Genomic DNA, 14808 nt, shown 5'->3' on the forward strand with positions numbered 1-14808 from the left:
AAATAATGCATTCATAATTCAATTTGATAACCTTTAATTACAAATGTCAAAGGCAATGCACACAAACTGAAATCTCTTTCCCGGTACTACACATCATTCACAGATAAAACAGCAACTCCCACCTCAAAATAAAGTCTATATACACACATACATGATTATACCTCAGCTCCAAAAGGGGTTCTGAGTGACAGGCACAGGGGAAGAGAGAAGCAGTTGGTAAATAGAGGTAGGGAGGAGAGTACACCAATGGAAGGCATGTATCGTTGAGTATGGATAAGGCGTAGTGTTAGGGGATGCTAATCACGTGGCTCAGATTGACGAGGGGGAACTGTAACAGTGAGCCACAACAGTAGGTAGGTAAGTAGTCCTGGAGTGAAAGAAAAGTTGTCACGGTTGCATGGGTCAAGACTTCAAAGGTACTCTCTTAAAAGATTATCCCGGCAGACAGTCTTGGTTGCACAGTTCTCAGGATAGATTTATCTTCTGATTGGACACGTCCCAAAGGGCCAGGCAGACAGCTGCATATTACTATTGTTGGTTGATGTGACACCAAATACACAACAAAGATAGTGCCATTAATACTGTTGGTTATGCTATGGGAAATGTAATACCAGTAGTCCAATCAGAAGCTGAAAAGGTCATGGTGACGATGGCTTTTAGGGTGACAGTATCAAGAGTTTATCTACATCCCTGCCAACTGTAGGGGGACATTTTCCACAGTTCTTGAGGGTCAGCCATTTAGAAAAATAAGAGAAGAGTCATTTGGAAAAACATGAGGTTGTACTGTAGAATAGTTGATTGACAGAGAGGATTCTCTCTGTGTATGATTGACAGGCAGCTGTCAGGTAGAATGGATTCCCACTCCTGGGCCTGGTCGGCTGTCGATCCTTCCATGGTCTGATGTCAGCGTTGATGGACTGGTTGCTTTCAGCTGTCATTACCAGGCGGGGCTGGGAAAGGAGTCGATCTGCACCGTGTCCTGGCAGACAACGTCCTGGCTGGTGTAGCACACGCGCACCCTCATTTTCAGACTCACCTGGTTGGGAAGGAAGTGAATGTTTAGTTCATTGTGAGTGTGGCAACCACGGACAGACTGAACGAAGACCCACCTTGTTAGGGTTGTTGAGGAGCACAGTCTGGGTCACCTGACCTAAGCCGTGTGCGGGGATGACGTCACCACTCGGAGCCTTCATCTGTAACTGGACGCTCTGAGGTGGATGGAAGTGAGAGACAAAGGTCATGAATAGCCTATAACTAGGGCCCAGAGTTTTTCCTGGTCTGGTCACATGGTCTAGAGGGGCCTACTCATGACATACAAGTTTGGAATACCAAATAAGGTAAGTAAGGTAGTCTGACAGGCGGACCCAAAGACAGACCTTGGGTACTGCTGCTTGCAGGGTGAGGCTGGTGATGTCCCTGTCAGTAGAGTTGGTGGCAGTGAGGGTAATGGTCATGCCTGTGTCTGTCTGTTTGTCAGTCTGTAGTTTCAGTGTCACACCGTTCTTCTCATACACTATAACACTAGGTGTCACTATGGAAACACAAAGAAACATCGGTCACACTTGGGGCTCATGGAATTCAGCACCAGAAAACAGACCATCATTAAATACATTATGAAGATGTGCTGTATCTTTTGCATAAAGCTACTGGTGTGTTCATTCTAAAATCCCAAACAAGTACATCTTCATAATGTTTTTCTGATGGCTTAATGATGGCTTTGTCCATCTCTCTGAAAACCCCCATCTCCGTTTCTTGTTCACTCTCACTCAGCAGCTCCGTGTCTCACCAGGTGTGACATCCAGGCCTCCCAGCAGGTCCAGTAGGTCTCCCCCAGCCGTGCTGCTAACAGGGCCTAGCGCTGTGGTGGACAGGGCGGGGCTGGGCTGGGGAGGTTCCCCAGAACCACCTAGCAGGTCCAACAGATCACGCACCTTGACAAGAGAAAATGAGGGAAATATTCCACATCGAGTTACTTTTGAGAGGTTCAGCTTGAGAAAGGACACAATAAGTAAAGTCTATACTTCATATCCAGATAGCTGAACTACCAACGTTTATTGCAGTCCTTTTCATCCCTTACCTGGTTAGCAGGTTCCTGGGGTAATACTACTTCCTGTGTCCGTTTGGTTGGCTCCATCTCTTTGATAGACCCCCCTGCTGATTCTCCATTGGTATGTCCCGGTGAGCTCTTGTCAATCACTGGCATTCTCTCCAGAACAGCAGCCCTGCGAACACAGAGCTCCCTTAGCAGTGTAATGGGCAAAGCAAAAGTGGCTACCACGATGAAGACCATAACTGAGTCACTGAGGGGCTGCCATTTCCCCTCAGTGTTGTATTCATAGATATAACAATATATGTATTCATCATTGGCTATCACTGACAATATACTGTATGTATATACATATGGACTACCTCATGTGGTCGTATTTCTTAAACAGAGCGTTGTATTCCACTGCCCTCTGCTGGAGTTCCACATCGATGCAGCTGCCGTAGATGCTGACGATGCTCCTAATGCGACTGCCGGACAGGGACGAGGAAAAGCAGTAGGAAACAAGAGCTATTTTAGCAATTCTCTACATCAGCAATGAGAGTCACAAGTCCCCCCACGCAGTGTGCAAAACTGACAACGCAGTTTTCAGTAGCTGCTGTCTACCGGTTGCAGCAGTGTTCTGAGGGGTGTGAGTTAATGATGCTTACTCCACGTTGTGTGTTATGCGTGTGCTGAGTTTCATTGTCGCTGTGAGAGCGAAGCCCCTGGTTGCCGGCGACGACATATGTGACTGTAGAACCGTTTCCAAGGCGTCCAGGACATCATCCTCTGCCACCTAATGGCAGGACAGAGAAACAAGAAGAACTGTCTCGGTTTTCTGACAGTTAATACTGCATTGTGGGTAATAACCATCCCTGTGTTAAAACAACCACAGCATCCTCCCTCATGTACCTGAACAGATTCTGTCTCCTCACACTCTCCTCTCAGAAGCAGGTCTCCATACTCCCCAATACACCAGCATGCCACCTGTACCAGGGATTGCTGCACACACAAACCAACAATGTTGCACAGTTCCACAGCTGAGAATAGAGCCGGGCATTGAGGTTTTCCTGACTGATAACACAAATCCCATTTCGACAGAGCGTGGCACACAAACGCACTCATACTAACGCCATACCACTGAGATGTCTGTAACCAGGGCTCTGTACAGCTTGTGGACCGTGTAGCAGTGTAGTTCTGTTGCTGTGGTGATGAGCTGGATCAGGTTGGGAACAGTCTCATCCCTCACGTCGCCCCCTGCCTAAAAGAGATGGTACTACTGTCAAACACAGTCCAGACAGGGCAAAAAGTGGCAATGTGCCTAGTTTGCACCCAGACAGCTTGAAGTACAGTGGGGTGATATAAGTGGGATACATCTTGGGGTTATTTACAATAGCTGGTCATAGTTAAAACAAGTTGTACGGTAGTTAAAACAAGTTGTACAGTAGTTAAAACAAGTTGTACGGTAGTTAAAACAAGTTGTACGGTAGTTAAAACAAGTTGTACGGTAGTTAAAACAAGTTGTACAGTCACCAGGTGGTTGCGGTGCAGTAGTGTCAGTATTTACCGTGGTGAGGACATGCAGGATGGTGTCAATGTGCCAGCGCTGAGAGGGTGCATACCTGACAGAGACACGGAGACAAGAGACTCAGTGGTGTTCAGTGCTGCGGCTCAGACACAAACACAGTGACACACAGCGAGGACAGGCTACTGGCTAGGCCTGTGTGTGTTCAGTGGTAGAACATCCAGATAGCAGTGAGACATATACAGACACAGAGAGCAAGACAGAAACACAGTACCACACCCGACACAGAGACAGGGAAACATTCATATAGACATAGATACAAAATGAGACATCCAGATACACAGAGACTACACGACATAGAGACATTTAAAGCCCCCTAGACAGGTGACGGCCAGCCCAGTACCTCTCTGCGGCGTTGAAGATGCCTGAGGTGGTGTGTGCTCTGAGCTCTGGGGGACAGCTGGAGAGGAAGAGGAGCAGCTCTTTCATCAGAGAGCGGATGTTGACAGCTGACACCAGGGCCAGAGAAAGCTCCAATGCCCGGCTGAGGGATAAACACAAAGAAGATTTTAACTATATACTGTTATTCTCTACAGTCATATGCCACCTTCCATTGTCGCTCATGAATAGGTGACACGTGGCTAACTGGCAGTACAGGCTCAGAAATCAACACAGTACCGTTTGACAGAAGCATCCTGGTCCTTCAGGCAGTCCACTATGGTCCCTCTGTGACGCTGCACTGCATTGTGGTCCGTCTGAACAATCTTCTGAAGGGAAGTCATTGAGATGTACCTGTGCACGAATAAAAATATTTAGACAATGAAAGAGAAAGACGTGTGTGTTTCTGGACGTGTAGAAGGGCTGTGATAGTTTATCAACACAACTGGTGCATGGATACAGTTCATGGAACAACCTTTCCTTCTGCGACTCATTTCCAAGGTCTCCCACCTCACGCAATCTTCCGCAAACATTTTAGCTGTGTGCCGTCTTCCCCGATGGGGGAGCATGACTGCATGTCTTTGAAACGTATATCTGGTGTAACGATCTGCGATCACTCTGCATGCTGAGAGAATGGTCATATCTGCTCTGAGCCAGTCTAGCAGCTTTCCACCAGCCACAGGGAGGACGCGCTTAAAGCCTGGGACCAGACCAGAATAACCTGCTGGGCCAGACAGACCCTACGGGAACAATCCCAACAGGAACAGACGGATAAAAAGGAAACTTACATGTGATCGTTCGCCCACAACGTACAGATAGCCCAACAACCATGTCTGTCACTGTACGGCGTCTAGCTAAATAATCACAGGAATAGATGTTACTGACTGTGTTTAGATTTATTAGAATGAGCAGGTTTGTCTGCCTCAGGTAACAATGAGCTTCTAAGCAACAATAAGCTTCTGAGCAATGGGCTAGAAACCATGAAGAAGGACCAAATGAGGACCAGATGAGATAAAAGGAAGAGACAGAGGGAAGGAGGGGGGGGGGGGGGGGGGCACTAACCGGATGTTCCTATCGTTGTTCAGAAGAAATCGCCCCAGGATGTTCACAGCTAGGACCTGTCGCACACACACACAACAGACACAACCTAGACATACGGCCTCTGATGTACATCCATGTTAGCTACATTGGCCTCTACCACTTGTGGCACATTCAAAAAGATGTGAATACATACAAACAAGAAATGACTTGATGATGGTATCACATGCGGCACTTACCCTCAAGCCACTTTCCGATTTGATGTCCATGACAGTGAGAACTGTTTCATACAACACAGCACTGCCTGCAGTCTTACTGCTGTCTGTGTTCGTGGCCACCTGTATAAAGAAGCAGTATAGAAATATTGAATCATAAACTGGGAGGTTTGAGCCCTGAATTCTGATTGGCTGACAGACAGTGCTATATCAGATTGCATACCACGGGTATGACATTTTTTTTTTTTTTTACTGCTCTAATTACATTAGCGACCGGTTTATAATAGCAATAAGGCACCTCTGGGGTTTGTGGTATATAACCAATTTACCACGGCTGAGGGCTGTGTCCAGGCACTCCGAGTTGCGTCGTACATAAGAGCAGCCCTTAGCCGTGGTATATTGGCAATATACCACACCTCCTCTGGCATTTATTGCTTAAATAGAATCCATTCAACAACAACAACCCTGCAAGACTATTTACAAGTGAAAATCCTGCAGTGTGAATCCTTGTGTGTGATCTCATTACTGTACCTGGGCCAGCAGGTCATTCACGGCATCACTAGCTGTATCGTTATTACGACCCAGGATCCTCAGCAACCTAAGAATGCGCACCTAATGATGGATAGACAGAAAGAGAAATACACTACATATACGCAAAACTATGTGGACGCCACTTCAAATAGTGGATTCGGCTATTTCAGGCACACCCGTTGCTGACAGGTGTATAAAATCGAGCACACAGCAATGCAATCTCCAATAGACAAACATTGGCAGTAGAATGGCCTTACTGAAGAGCTCAGTGACTTTCAACGTGGCAGCGTCATAGGATGCCACCTTTCCAGCAAGTCAGTTCGTCAAATTTCTGCTCCGGTCAAGTGCTGTTATTGTGAAGTGGAAACGTGTAGGAGCAACAACAACTCAGCCGCAAAGTGGTAGCTCACAGAACATGACCGCCGAGTGCTGAAGTGCCTAGCGTGTAAAACCCATCTGTCCTCGGTTACAACACTCACTACCGAGTTCCAAACAACGTCAGCACAATAACTGTTTGTCGGGAGCTTCATGAAATGGGTTTCCATGGCCGAGCAGCCACACACAAACCTAAGATCACCATGCGCAATGCCAAGCGTCGGCTGGAGTGGTGTAAAGCTCGCTGCCATTGGATTCTGGAGCAGTGGAAACGCGTTCTCTGGAGTGATGAATCACACTTCACCATCTGGCAGTGCGATGGACGAATCTGGGTTTGGTGGATGCCAGGAGAACGCTACCTGCCCAAATGCATGGTGCTAACTGTAAAGTTTGGTGGAGGAGGAATAATGGTCTGGGGCTGTTTTTCATAGTTCAGACTCGGCCCCTTAGTTCCAGTGAAGGAAAATCATAAAGCTACAGCACACAATGACATTCTAGACGATTCTGTGCTTCCAAATTTGTGGCAACAGTTTGGGGAAGGCCCTTTCCTGTAACAACATGACAATGCACTTGTGCACAAAGCAAGGTCCACACAGAAATGGTTTGTCGAGATTGGTTGTGTAAGAACTTGACTGGCCTGCACAGAGCCCTGACCTCAACCCCATCGAACACCTTTGGGATGAATTGGAAAGCCGACAGAGCCAGGCCTAATCGCCCAACATCAGTTACCGACCTCACTAATACTCATGGCTGAATGGAAGCAAGTCCCCACAGTAATGTTCCAACATCTAGTGGAAAGCCTTCCCAGAAGAGTAGAGGCTGTTATAGCAGCAAAAGGGGGGACCAACTCCATATTAATCCCCATGATTTTGGAATGAGATGTTTGACGAGCAGGTGTCCACATACATTTGGTCATGTAGTGTATGTATGTTCAGTAACAAAAGTGACTCCAATTCCCCTGGTAAAATAAATGATTTAAAACACTGACCTGTAGGAAGGGGTCACTGATACCAGCCACGTTGTGTTCTGGAGAGTAACCAGACATCACCAGGCCTTTCATTATCTGGACCAGCTCCGGCACCACCTGGACCAAACACACACCAGGAGTCAAAATCACAGATCATCATCTAAGGATGGGGGAGAATGTGCTACCGTGTGCCATTTTTCACAAGTATCGATTTGGCATTTGTTACAGTGTATAACCAAATCTATCATTTTCAAGGGACTGAAATGTAATGTCTCATGTTGAGTGGATGTACTGGAATGGGGTGAGATGAGGTGGGTGAGAGTGTGTGCATTTTACCTTACGAAACTGCTCTAGTGTGTCTGGGTTGCGCTCACACAGCTCAGTAATCAGAACCACGGCTCCATGTAACACCCCTGTAATCAGACCAAACCATCAGGGGAATAATTGCCACACGGACACAGTTAGGCACAGAAACATTGACAGTAAGGAGCAGGCAGTGAACAGCTGGTTAATATAAGAAAAGCGAAACAAATGACGACAGACTCACCGTGGTTCTTTTCAGAGAGCAGGGATCGAGATGCAGGGGTAAACAGCTCTCCTAGTTCTGGCACTTTCCTCACAATGTGCACCGCACAAAGAGCTGCCTGAAATGTCATTGTCATCACGATCAGCTTCATAACGACGATAACCTTCAATGTGAGCGCATCACTTTACGTCTCACCCTCAGTTCAGACCGCATGGCGGTTTCCTTTAGTCTGTTGCAATGCAGTGTTTTACAGTAGTGCTCAAGATGGATTGGTTTGGGTTTCTGCATTACCAAGGTCGGCCATGAAGGCGTGATGAAAGGAGTGGCGTGTGTGTGTGTGTCTACAGAGAGTGCTCACCTTCTTTTTGATGTAGGAGTTAGAGGCTCTGAGGAGGCGGTCGATCTCTGGGGCCAGGTCTCGACACATCTCAGCTGAGCCCATACAGCCCAGAGTACACAGAGCCAGAGACTGGACATACTGACTGCTGTGGGACAGGTCACTGCGATGGGGGTTTAATGACAATTGCTCAATTGCTTTGTGCTCAGGTAGAGGTTACTAGACCACTAGTTTAATGTTTATGTATGGCAACATTGATGATTATGGAACTGTCTGAGAATGCTGTCCGACCGTCTCAGCGTTCCGTCCGTCCGTCCGTCCGAGCGTCTCAGCGTTCCGTCCGTCCGTCCGAGCGTCTCAGCGTTCCGTCCGTCCGTCCGTCCGACCGTCTCAGCGTTCCGTCCGTCCGTCCGACCGTCTCAGCGTTCCGTCCGTCCGTCCGACCGTCTCAGCGTTCCGTCCGTCCGTCCGACCGTCTCAGCGTTCCGTCCGTCTGTCTGTCCGTCTCAGCGTTCCGTCCGTCTGTCTGTCTCAGCGTTCCGTCCGTCTGTCTCAGCGTTCCGTCCGTCTGTCTCAGCGTTCCGTCCGTCTGTCTGTCTCAGCGTTCCGTCCGTCTGTCTGTCTCAGCGTTCCGTCCGTCTGTCTGTCTCAGCGTTCCGTCCGTCTGTCTGTCTCAGCGTTCCGTCCGTCTGTCTGTCTCAGCGTTCCGTCCGTCTGTCTGTCTCAGCATTCCGTCCGTCTGTCTGAGCTTTCCGTCCGTCTGTCTCAGCGTTCCATCCGTCTGTCTGTCTGTCTCAGCGTTCCATCCGTCTGTCTGACTGTCTCAGCGTTCCATCCGTCTGTCTGTCTCAGCGTTCCATCCGTCTGTCTGACTGTCTCAGCGTTCCATCCGTCTGTCTGACTGTCTCAGCGTTCCATCCGTCTGTCTGTCTCAGCGTTCCATCCGTCTGTCTGTCTCAGCGTTCCATCCGTCTGTCTGACTGTCTCAGCGTTCCAGCCGTCTGTCTGACTGTCTCAGCGTTCCGTCCGTCTGTCTGTCTCAGCGTTCCGTCCGTCTGTCTGACTGTCTCAGCGTTCCGTCCGTCCGTCTCAGCATTCCGTCCGTCCGTCTCAGCATTCCGTCCGTCTGTCTCAGCATTCCGTCCGTCTGTCTGTCTCAGCATTCCGTCCGTCTGTCTCAGCGTTCCGTCCGTCTGTCTGACTGTCTCAGCGTTCCGTCCGTCTGTCTGACTGTCTCAGCGTTCCGTCCGTCTGTCTGACTGTCTCAGCGTTCCGTCCGTCTGTCTGACTGTCTCAGCGTTCCATCCGTCTGTCTGACTGTCTCAGCGTTCCATCCGTCTGTCTGACTGTCTCAGCGTTCCATCCGTCTGTCTGAGCGTTCCGTCCGTCTGTCTCAGCGTTCCGTCCGTCTGTCTCAGCGTTCCGTCCGTCTGTCTCAGCGTTCCGTCCGTCTGTCTGTCTCAGCGTTCCGTCCGTCTGTCTGTCTCAGCGTTCCATCCGTCTGTCTGTCTCAGCGTTCCATCCGTCTGTCTGTCTCAGCGTTCCATCCGTCTGTCTGACTGTCTCAGCGTTCCATCCGTCTGTCTGACTGTCTCAGCGTTCCATCCGTCTGTCTGACTGTCTCAGCGTTCCGTCCGTCTGTCTGACTGTCTCAGCGTTCCGTCCGTCTGTCTGACTGTCTCAGCGTTCCGTCCGTCTGTCTGACTGTCTCAGCGTTCCGTCCGTCTGTCTGACTGTCTCAGCGTTCCGTCCGTCTGTCTGATTGTCTCAGCGTTCCGTCCGTCTGACGTTTTCAGAGTCATGTCTCTCTGATTGTCTTAGTTTCGTCTGTCTGTCTTATACAAGTTTCAAGATTTGTTTTCACGTGCACAAGTAAAGTGAAATGCCTTTCTTGCTAGCTCTTTCCCAACAATGCAGCAATCACTTCAAATGTTCATACTTCCAATTTCATGGTCAAATTGCTGATAAAACTGTCCTTACTTCTTGATGGAGTTAGTGATGAGAAGGCTAGCATCCTGCTTCTCGTCTAGAAGCATCATAGCACCCAGGTACCCAACACGCTTCTCATTGTACCGAGGGCTGGCAATCAGACGCACACACTCCATCTGCGATCAGAGAGGGACTTGGGGAGTTGTTAGGATACAAATATAGCAAATATACCAACAGACATCTTAAGAGGCACTGTTCATTACCTGACCAAAGTGGGCGGGGTAACCCAGCATGTGCACATACAGCAGCTTTGCCAGATTGTGAGAGCGTGTCCCATTGTCAGCCTGTCTGAACTGTGCCCGGATTGCAGCACACTCCCTCTGGATCACACCACGCTCCTCTCCCTGTGTACGGGCTCCTCTGATCACCCTGATCATCTCCTGCAGACGCACAGACGGAGACATGGCTCCTGTGTGTATGTGTTTGTGTGGGACAGAAAGAGGGAGGTTGCTGAATTAGAGATGTTCAACAGACATAAAAAAAGACCCACACATACTAATCTGAATAAGAAAATGCATTGACTATCAGTGCATGTAGGACAACAAAGCAGGTGAAACAACTAATAAGTTATTAATGAGCACCTGTAAAAGCACTAGCATTTACTGTACAGTCATTTGAATAGAGAGAGAACACTGCTGAAGTGCAGTGGCTGTTAATAAATTACAATGAAAAGTGAAACACGAAACAACCATGTACAACTATAAACCAACAAGATACAAGCAGCCGTGACGTCAATATTATCTTGATACAATGTATCGAATTAATTCACCTAGCATTGCTAGCCACAACACATCGCAGCAATTGCCTAGAAATTCAGTTCATTAGGCGATCTATTTTTACAACATGTTTAGGGTAAAGCCTACAAAAGCGATGTCAACTATGTATTTATTTAGCCAATTAATGCTCGATAACCTCGGATTACATGGGAGCTCGATGCTAGTTTCTTACCTTCGGAAAGTGAAAACGCCCCTAGAAAAATACCAAGCCGTTTCTGTGCTCAATTAACAGCGATGTGTCAACATTAATTAAACTCTTCCCTCACAAATGAATGGGCAACTAAAACTACTCGGCGGCTATCTTGGATGGACGCCTACTGTACGGTCCCCTTAGCTTCATGTGAAAACCATAATGGCAGCATCACTTCCGCCATCTGATCTCTGACTAGGCTTGAACTCCGCCCCTTTGGAAAACTGTAGGCGATCTACGTGGAGGTCGGTGTCCTTGACAACAAGTGGAAGATGGATGAGGTGAGGGTGCAGTAACTGATGGTGCATGGTCAGATAGAGAAGTGATGACCTGAATAATTACAATGAAGGTAATGGTCAGTCTCCTTTACAATTATTTTCATACATAATACGTGTGTGCCGTGTGTATATATAAGTGTGTGCGAGAGCAGCGGGAAGATGATTTTGTGATTTTTTAAAGTTTAAAAGTGTGCAAGCACGGACTTTTCCCGTCTGCTTCCCTGCCACTGCAGACATGTCAGAATATTCAATAAACACATGTATGTGGTGTTGGCCAAGAGCTCTATTACATCATGTTGTTTCAAAACAGTGGTGACACATCATATATTGGCCTGTCCTGACTGTTCTGCAGCCCTAGGCCAGACAGAATAAATGCCTTCTATGATTGGTTCAGATTTGGACCGGACGGGACAAAAAAAACATCCGTGGACGTGGAAATCAAGGCAAGTCCGGACAGGACCAAACAAAGACGTCGGCATCGGTACATGTAGCCTGAAAAACAAGCTCTTGGCTTTATTAGTCCTGATTCCTGTGACTATTCAATTTGGCTTTTTAAGCTCTGCATATCAACTATCCACCGTTATTAGTAGTTATCCTGAACCTATTTGCAATGTGTACACAGTGGGAAATCAGAAGTATTTTCATTTTTACCATGATCAGCTCATAAAAAATGGGCAGATATAAACTTGAACCCACTGCTCATGACAATTTACCCCAGTTGTGAGTAGCCTGATTGTCCATTCAATATTGTCTATTTTACTTTGACCTGTCCTGTTTTTAGGATATGTTTGCTAACATGTCAGTACATTTTTTATTTGATTGGGAGTCATTTAAGTTAGGCTATTTGATCGGAGAAACATGCATGATGTAAAAAGTGTCATTACATTGTCATACATTTTATCTCCAGCCTGTAGGCTACAAAAAGGCCACATACTCTTTCTACCATATGCTATATCCAGGGGTGAAAGTATAAGTAATTTCTTCCCGGTACGGAACCAAGCGCATGCACCAACATTTACATACACAATCCCTATTAATTCAATAGGATCCATGTGGACCTAGTTGTACATCCATCCACTCGCAACATATGAGGTGAATGTGAAAAGATCTGTTACACAAAATGCCAAATTTGGCTGATGTTTCAGGCCAGAATTTATACATCCACTGGCATGTTTCAGTGTCGGCCATTCATCTCTGCCTTGGCAAAATTTGACCGTTCTCGTAGAACCACATCGCATTTCAGAGTAGTCTGTACTAGAGGTCAACCGATTAATCGGAATGGCCGATTAATTAGGGCCGATTTCAAGTTTTCATAACAATCGGAAATTTGTATTTTTTTACACTTTTATTTAACTAGGCAAGTCAGTTAAGAACACATTCTTATTTTTAATGACGGCCTAGGAACGGTGGATTAACTGCCTTCTTCGGGGGCAGAAGGACAGATTTTTACATTGTCAGCTCCGGGATTCGTTTTTGTAACCTTCCGGTTACTAGTCCAACGCTCTAACCACCTGCCTTACATTGCACTCCACGAGGAGCCTGCGTCGCAGGCTGACTACCTGTTACGTGAGGGCAGCAAGAAGCCAAGGTAAGTTGCTATCTAGCATTAAACTTATAAAAAACAATCAATCTTCACATAATCACAAGTTAACTACACATGGTTGATGATATTACTAGTTTATCTAGCGTGTCCTGCATTGCATATAATCGATGCGGTGCCTGTTAATTTCTCATCGAATCACAGCCTACTTCGCCAAACGGGTGATGATTTAGCACTGTCGTTGCACCAAACCTAACCATAAACATCAATGCCTTTCTTTAAAATCAATACAAAAGTATATATTTTTAAACCTGCATATTTAGTTAATATTGCCTGCTAACATGAATTTCTTATAATTAGGGAAATTGTGTCACTTCTCTTGCGTTCAGTGCAAGCAGTCAGGGTATATGCAGCAGTTTGGGCCGCCTGGCTCGTTGCGAACTGTGTGAAGTCCATTTATTCCTAACAAAGACCGTAATTAATTTGCCAGAATTGTACATAATTATGACATAACATTGAAGGTTGTACAATTTAACAGCAATATTTAGACTTAGGAATGCCACCCGTTAGATAAAATACGGAACGGTTCCGTATTTCACTGAAAGAATAAATGTTTTGTTTTCGAAATTATAGTTTCCGGATTCGACCATATTAATGACCAAAGGCTCGTATTTCTGTGTGTTATTATGTTATAATTAAGTCTATGATTTGATATTTTTCTGACTTAGAATATGTGGACAACTACAAATACCTAGGTGTCTGGTTAGACTGTAAACTCTCCTTCCAGACCCACATCAAACATCTCCAATCCAAAGTCAAATCTAGAATTGGCTTCCTATTCCGCAACAAAGCATCCTTTACTCATGCTGCCAAACATACCCTTGTAAAACTGACCATCCTACCAATCCTCGACTTCGGTGATGTCATTTACAAAATAGCCTCCAAAACCCTACTCAATAAATTGGATGCAGTCTATCACAGTGCCATCCGTTTTGTCACCAAAGCCCCATATACTACCCACCACTGCGACCTGTACACTCTCGTTGGCTGGCCCTCGCTTCATACTCGTCGCCAAACCCATTGGTTCCAGGTCATCTACAAGACCCTGCTAGGTAAAGTCCCCCCTTATCTCAGCTCGCTGGTCACCATAGCAGCACCTACCCGTAGCACGCGCTCCAGCAGGTATATCTCTCTAGTCACCCCCAAAACCAATTCTTCCTTTGGACGCCTCTCCTTCCAGTTCTCTGCTGCCAATGACTGGAACGAACTACAAAAATCTCTGAAACTGGAAACACCTATCTCCCTCACTAGCTTTAAGCACCAGCTGTCAGAGCAGCTCATAGATTACTGCACCTGTACATAACCCATCTACAATTTAGCCCAAACAACTACCTCTTTACCTACTGTATTTATTAATTAATTTATTTTGCTCCTTTGCACCCCATTATTTCTGTCTCTACTTTGCACTTTCTTCCAATGCAAACCAACCATTCCAGTGTTTTTTTTAGTTTTTATTTTACTTGCTGTGTTGTACTCACTTCGCCTCCATGGCCTTTTTATATTTTTATTTATTTATACATATATCTGTTTGCCTTCACCTCCCTTATCTCACCTCACTTGCTCACATTGTATATAGACTTATTTTTTTATCTTTTTCACTGTATTATTGACTATATGTTTGTTTTTACTCCATGTGTAACTATGTGTTGTTGTATGTGTCGAACTGCTTTGCTTTATCTTGGCCAGGTCGCAATTGTAAATGAGAACGTGTTCTCAATTTGCCTACCTGGTTAAATAAAGGTTAAATAAAAAAAATATATATATATATATATTTGAGAGAGCAGTCTGACTGAGCGATGGTAGGCAGCAGCAGGCTCGTAAGCATTCATTCAAACAGCACTTTTGTGCGTTTGCCAGCAGCTTTTCGCAATGCTTCAAGCATTGAGCTGTTTATGACTTCAAGCCTAATAGCGTTTCAATCGGTGACGTCACTCGCTCTGAGACTTGGAGTAGTTGTTCCCCTTGCTCCGCAAGGGCCATGGCTTTTGTGGAGCGAT

General features: G+C 46.3%; 1 protein-coding gene across 1 annotated transcript; it reads right to left on the bottom strand.

Annotated features, from left to right (window-relative positions):
• Positions 1–17: 17 nt before the first annotated feature.
• Positions 18–11135, bottom strand: ap1g2 (adaptor related protein complex 1 subunit gamma 2). Its single transcript, XM_055883774.1, has 22 exons — positions 10916–11135; positions 10171–10376; positions 9959–10083; positions 8000–8141; positions 7663–7759; positions 7452–7528; positions 7137–7232; positions 5774–5854; positions 5267–5365; positions 5052–5107; positions 4230–4343; positions 3955–4095; positions 3594–3648; positions 3165–3287; positions 2939–3028; positions 2695–2822; positions 2410–2514; positions 2078–2222; positions 1787–1931; positions 1377–1531; positions 1110–1208; positions 18–1036 (listed from the first exon to the last, which is right to left on the bottom strand). Exons 2-22 carry the CDS (start codon positions 10369–10371, stop codon positions 938–940), a joined length of 2373 nt encoding a protein of 790 aa, XP_055739749.1. The 5' UTR covers positions 10372–10376; positions 10916–11135; the 3' UTR covers positions 18–937.
• Positions 11136–14808: the final 3673 nt, after the last annotated feature.

Source organism: Salvelinus fontinalis, chromosome 26, assembly GCF_029448725.1.
Source record: "Salvelinus fontinalis isolate EN_2023a chromosome 26, ASM2944872v1, whole genome shotgun sequence".
Classification (NCBI taxonomy): Eukaryota; Metazoa; Chordata; class Actinopteri; order Salmoniformes; family Salmonidae; genus Salvelinus; species Salvelinus fontinalis.

Bases quoted from the DNA above. Each gene is read 5' to 3' on its own strand.
- ap1g2 (XM_055883774.1), bottom strand. From the start codon at position 10,371: ATGTCTCCGTCTGTGCGTCTGCAGGAGATGATCAGGGTGATCAGAGGA. The intron at 4,344-5,051 runs GTTAGTGCCCCC...ATTCGTGCACAG, and splicing joins AACAACGATAGGAACATCCG to GTACATCTCAATGACTTCCC. The intron at 1,209-1,376 runs GTCTGTCTTTGG...CATCCACCTCAG, and splicing joins TGCAAGCAGCAGTACCCAAG to AGCGTCCAGTTACAGATGAA.